At 70.4% G+C, this 6,027-nt stretch overlaps 1 protein-coding gene across 1 annotated transcript; it reads left to right on the top strand.

The window, feature by feature from the left end:
• Positions 1-962: 962 nt before the first annotated feature.
• LOC118159828 (HLA class II histocompatibility antigen, DR alpha chain) lies at positions 963-2,632 on the top strand. Its single transcript, XM_035314379.1, has 4 exons — positions 963-1,103; positions 1,476-1,733; positions 1,978-2,259; positions 2,333-2,632. Exons 1-4 carry the CDS (start codon positions 1,031-1,033, stop codon positions 2,485-2,487), a joined length of 768 nt encoding a protein of 255 aa, XP_035170270.1. The 5' UTR covers positions 963-1,030; the 3' UTR covers positions 2,488-2,632.
• Positions 2,633-6,027: the final 3,395 nt, after the last annotated feature.

The following is a 6,027-nucleotide window of genomic DNA, read 5'->3' as shown; positions in this document are numbered from 1 at the left end:
CCCCTCCCCACCCTGGAGCCCCCTCCCCATCCCCACTCCCCTCCCAGCCGTGGTGACAGCGGCGCCGTGACCCTGACCCCCCCGGAGCCCCACGTGCTGGGGTCAGGAAGAGGCCCAGGGGCTCCCCCGGAGGGGGCAGGGGGGGACAAGAGATGGGGGCGACGCCGGAAAGGAGCCCAGAGGAGAGAGCCAGGACGCAACTCAGCCCCGGCTGGGGGCAGCACCCCCGGAGCTCTCTGAGCCCCCCCAAAGCCCTCTGCTCCCAGGCCTCGCAGGGCAGAGGCCGAGGCAGTCGCCGCGGATGCCCACACCCTGCGTGGCGGTGCCAGGGCCCGGGGGGGGCCCCCCACGCATCGCCAGGTCCAGGGCCCCCCTCCCGCCACGCGTGGGATCCTGCCCCACGGCGTGGGGCTGAGCTCACCCTTGGTCTCCTCGCCCCCAGCCGGGCGGGCTCCCAGTACCACCAGTGCCACCAGCACGGCCCCAGCTCCCAGGACGCGGCCGGTCCCCATGGCTGCTCGGCGGAGGCTGAGGGGTGCCGGGACCCCACGCAAGGCAGACTCTGCCCAGTGCTGGGACTGGGCGTCCCAGTAAGAACCAGTGAGCAGCGGGGCTGGGCAGCATCACCCGTCACCAGGCAGAGCCTGTCTCCGCAGGACTCCCTCTGACACTTGTCCCACGCCGCAGACGTCTTCCAGGAGCCACCCCAAGCAGCCATCAGCCGGACTCAGCCCCCACCGGGGCTCCCCCCTTGGCTGCCCCATTCCCCACAGCCCCCCCCCGGGGCCCCGCACGCCCCCAGCCCCTCGGCGCGCCCCCTCAGCACCCCGCACGGTGCCCGTCCGTCTGTCTGTCGCCGAGGGTGCTCCGTGGGGCCGCTCTGCCTGGGAACAGCCGAGTCAGCCGCGGGGCACCCTGCTATTGGCTTGGAGCTGGGGGAGCCCCCGGGCACGGCTCCCCAGCCCTGGGCTCCGCAGCCCCAGTGACGCTCGCCCCTCGCTCGCTCCCGCTGCCCGGTGCCGCGGAGGCGATGGCCGCAGGACGGGGGGTCCCGCTGGTGCTGCTGGCCCTGCTGGCCCTGCGGGGCTCGGGGGCCGTGAAAGGTGCGTGCGGGGGACACGGACGGGGAGGGGGGGGGCCCGGCCCCCCAGCGGGGGGGGGGGGGGGGGGTCGGCGCTGCTGTAAGGGCTGGGTGTGGGGAGCTGCGGCCCCCAGCTAGAGGGGATGCGGGGTGGGCTGCCCAAGGGGGGGCGGGGGGGGGCAAAGGGACGTGTGTGGGGCAGGACGGCCGGGGCCACGGCACCTCCTGCCCGAGTCCCAGGGCTGCCGGGACCACTGCCCCAGCCCGCAGCGCTCCTGGGGACCACTGGCCCCAGCCCCAGGCGGTGGAGAGCCCGGCGGGGGGGGGGGGGGGGGCTCTGGTGAGCCCCCCCGGCGGTGCGAGGGGGCTGCCACTCATGCCTGTCCCTTCCCAGTGGGGAACGTGATGATCCAGACTGAGTTCTACCAGCGGGCCGAGATGCAGCAGATAGAGGGCGGCCAGTTCATGTTCGATTTCGACGGGGATGAGATCTTCCACGTGGACCTGCAGAAGTCAGAGACCATCTGGCGCCTGCCCCTCTTCGCGACGTTTGCCAGCTTCGAGGCGCAGGGGGCTCTGCAGAACATCGCCGTGGACAAGCAGAACATGGAGATCATGATGAAGAGGTCCAACCGCTCGCAGGGAACCATCGGTAACAACCCTGCGGTGCTGCCTGCTCCCCTGCGGCCCCTGCTGGGGCCGGCTGCCCCCCAGCCCCTGAGCAGCAGCAGGGAGCACGGCGCTCCCAGGCCGTGCCCCGAGCTGTGTGCGGGGTCCCCCTGGGTGGCAGCGGGGCTCAAAGTGCCCTCGGTGGGGCCCGAAGCCCTGGCACCACCTGGGGGCAGTGAAGCTCGGCTGACCCCGGACTGCACTAAGCCCTTCTCCGTCTCCTCCAGCGCCACCCGAGGTGACAGTGTTCTCCGAGGACCCCGTGGAGCTGGGGGACCCCAACATCCTCATCTGCTACGTGGACAAGTTCTGGCCGTCCTTCATCACCATCACGTGGCTGAAGAACGGGCAGGAGGTGGAGGAAGGCGTCTCCGAGACCGTTTTCTACCGCCAGGAGGACAACGGCTTCTACAAGTTCTCCTACCTGCCCTTCATCCCCACGCGGGGCGACTACTACGACTGCCGCGTGGAGCACTGGGGGCTGCCCAACGCGCTGCTGACGCACTGGGGTGAGGATGGGGCCCTGCCCTCGCCGGTGGTGGGGGGCTCGGTGCCCCGTCCTCACCCCCCGTCCCTTCGCAGAGCCCCAGGTGCCCCTGCCCGTCTCCGAGAGCACCGAGACCCTGGTGTGCGCCCTGGGCCTGGCCGTGGGCATCGTCGGCATCGTCGTGGGCACCATCCTCATCATCAAGGCCATGAAGATGAACAGCGCCCGCAACCAGCGGGGCCTCTTGTGAGGGGGCAGAGGCCAGGCCTCCCTGCCTCCCCCCAGCCGGACCCTGTGCCCCCTCCGCCGCCCCTCGCTTCAGCCCTCTCCAAGCTGCTCTCTCCCGTGCCCCACAGCGGTGCCGCACCTCCCCGGCCCTTCCTTCTCCCGCACGTGCCGCAGGCGGGCACACCGCAGGCTGCTCCGGAGCCAGACCCGGGCGGGACGGGACTCGGCCCCACAACGGGATGAGACGAGCAGAGGTAGCCCCCGGGGCCGCCTCGAGTTGCCCACTGCCGGGGGACGTCACCGCACCGCCTGCGCTGGTCCCAGCACCCGGCACGTGCCGCGTCTCCTCCTAGCCCGGACGCGGGGGGTCTCTCCCGCAGCCTCCGGGGCGAGCGGAGGGGTGTCCGGCCCCACAGCCCCCGCTTGGCGCCCGGTCCCGTGCCCGCCACTCCCGCTCTGCTGTTTTGACACTGCAATAAAGTGGGTTGGGGTTGATCCTGCTGTGCGACCCTCACACGTTCTCTGCACTGCAGCCCCGCGAGCTCCCTGGTCATCTGTGGGGGGGGGGAGATCTATGGGGTGGGGGGGGGGTCTCGGGTGCGGGGCAGGGCTCCAGGGCGGCAGCTCTTGAGCAGAGGGAAGGGGTCGGGTGACCTCGAGGCTCCTGGGTTCTCCTGGCTGCCGGTGGTGGGATCTTGGCACCTCTCGGGTGGGCTTCCAGGGGGAAGACCCCACTGATGGCTCCCGGGGGTCACAGACACCCCTGGCACCCAGACCCTGGGCAGGGGGCTCCCTCCTTGTCTGTCAGGGAAGTCTCGGGGGGCACGGGGGGGGCTCTGCAACACCCCTGTTTGGCCCACGGGCACAAGGGGAGCAAAGCTGGACCTTGCCCTCAGCCAGACCAGTTCTCCCAGCAGCCACTCTGCCCGGGAACTGGTGACACCAGTGCTCAGGGATGGGGGAACGGAGCGGGGGAACCGCCCCGGGGGCTGTAGGGGAGGCCACAAGGAGCAAACCCCTCCTGGGAGCGGCGCCGTGGACAAGGCAGCACAGCAGCAGCGGCTCGAGGCTGCTTCCTTCCCCACTGGGAGCCGAAGGGGAAGGCGCGGTGGGAACAGAAAGCGGATGGCGTGCGGTGGGGAGGATGTGAAACCCCACGGCCTCGCACGTGGGCGGCACGCTGGGGTCGTGCGGGGATGCGGGCGGCAGCGCTCCGAGCCCCCCGGGTGGGCAGCGCTGGAAGGGGTAGGGCAGCGTGGGGCCTGAATAAAAACTGCCTGGAAATGGAGTATTCCTAGGAGAATAAAATAAGTGGCGGCCCCAGCCAAGCGCAGACCCGTGGCATCGCGCAGCAGCCACTCAGGACCACTCCAAATGCCCGCGGGGATGGAGGCAGGGAGCGGGTTTGAAAACCAGCGCCAGTCCCGCCTGGGTTGCGGGCGGCACCGCGGGCTCGGGACCGTGCAGGACCCAGAGCCCCAGGGGGGCAAATCCTAACAGCCGAGCCCCCGGGGGGCACGGACGTGTGTGGGGCTGGAGGTAGTGCAGGGGGGCTCCGTGCTGAGCCCCCAGAAGAACGCAGGCGTCCTGACCCCGCACTGCTCCCGTCCGGACTTCGGCTGCCCGGAGTCTGCCGGAGACTGGTGACGCAGCCCAGTGCCACCCGCTGACTGGCTGCACTGGGGTTACTGGCGGGCAAGGGAAGCAGGCAGGGCCGTTTCCCCGAAATGCTGGCGTGCCCCACGGCGGGGGGGGACACTGGCTTTGGTGGAAATCCCCTGCCTGGTGGGGTGGGGAGGCAGCCATGGGACACACGGACAGACAAAGCCACCGGGGAGCTCTGTGTGGTGTGTCCCCCCCCCCCCCCCCCCCGTGGACGCCACGCCCCGGCGTCTGGGGCGCGCCTGGGGGGGCGCGGGGGTGTCACCCCCGGGGTGGGGGGGGGGGGGGGGGGGGGGGGGTCCCCCTTTTGTGAAGCTCAGACAGCTCCCGTTTCCCCCTCCCAGGATGGTCCTGGTGGGGACCACCCCCCCTCCACCCCCCAGCCCCGCACCGGGGGTGCCTTCTGCTTTCTCGAGAGCTGAGGGGAGTCACGGGAAGGGGGAAACGGGTGCAGACCGTGCCAGGGACTTTCCGAAAGGCGGCTGTCCCCCCCCCCGGGGCTGTCATGTCACCAGTTACCGGGGGAAAATTGCGAAGGCAGAGCCGAGCCCAGGTGCTGGCCTCGCGCTCCAGCACGTTCCAGAGAGCGGCGTCCCAGCGGGGAGCGCTACGCCGGAATGAACCCCCCCACACCCGGACGGCGTGACGATGCCAGTGCCCCAGCGTGGAAGAGAGACCAAAAGATCCCCCAGACACCCCAAAACGCCCGTTCTCCAAGCACCAGAAAAGCCACAGCGGAGGGTGAGCGGCCCTTGAGGAACGAGGATGCGGAGGGAGCTGAGCCCAGCCCCGCGGGAGGGCTGCGAGCAGCGGCTTTGCCCCATGCGTACGCCAGGCCCGCAGCGAGCCCTTTGGACTTGGCAGCGCTTCACACGGGGGCACCGGGCTCCACGCGCCTCCGTGCCCTGTTCCGAAGTCCGGCTCCCGGCCCCGTCTCCGGCAAGCCAAGAGGGGTCCGGCAGCAGGAGGAGCGGGGGGCCTGGGATCCGTCCCCAGCCACAACGCCCAGCAGGGCTCGTTTCGGCGCCGGCGATGCTGGCGCTGCGTGCGACCCCCTCTGAAAAGCCCAGGTCCCGCCACAGGCCGACTGGAACCAGTTCCATCCTCCCAGTCGTGCTGACACCTCCTGGCCAAGCCCCCGCTCTGCACACCACGTTTTGCTCCGTTTTCACCCCGTCCGCGTCCCTCGTGGGCCTCAGGGCCCTAAAACTAACACAGTTCTAAGCCCAGGGCGCGGTGGCTGAGGGAGGGTGACCAAGGTGCCACCCGTCCCTCGGGGCCCCCATGCAGTCACCCGCGTGCCTCCTTGTCCCCGACGAAGCAAAGCACGGCCACGCTGCCCTGCGTCGCCTCCGCATCTTCTGACGCCTCGTGTCACCAGCGTGTTTAGCGATAAGAATGTAGGGAATGGCCTCAATTTGCGCCAGGGGAGGTTCGGGTTGGAAATTCGGAGATATTTCCTTTCAAAAACAGGGGTCAGGCCTTGGGACGGGGTGCCCGGGGAGGTGGGGGACTCGCCGTCCCTGGGGGTGACGTGGGACACGGTTCAGTGACGGCTGGGGGGGGGGGGGGGGGGGGGGGACCCGAGGATCTCGGAAGGTCTCCTCCAACCTCAGCAACGCCGTGATTCTGAGAAAAGGGCGTTCTGGGCACGTTTTCACCGCAGAAGCCTGGTTCTCCTCGGGGCTGGCGCACCAGGGACGCCCTTTGAGCTGAGGCGGGGGTCAACCCCCCCGGGGCTGTGAGGAGGGGGCACCGGGGGGGCTGTGGGGCAGAGGAGGGGGTGATGGTGCCGTGACCCCCCCCCGGACGAGCACGGCCCCTTCCCGCGGGTTTACACCCGAGGATGGAGGCGCCTGCCTCTTTATTCCCCGTTTTCTCCCCAAAGATGGGAACTCGT

This window comes from Oxyura jamaicensis, unplaced genomic scaffold (assembly GCF_011077185.1).
Source record: "Oxyura jamaicensis isolate SHBP4307 breed ruddy duck unplaced genomic scaffold, BPBGC_Ojam_1.0 oxyUn_random_OJ72211, whole genome shotgun sequence".
Taxonomy (NCBI): Eukaryota; Metazoa; Chordata; class Aves; order Anseriformes; family Anatidae; genus Oxyura; species Oxyura jamaicensis.
Note: the sequence above shows the minus strand (reverse complement) of the source record. Positions and strands in the feature narration are given on the sequence as shown.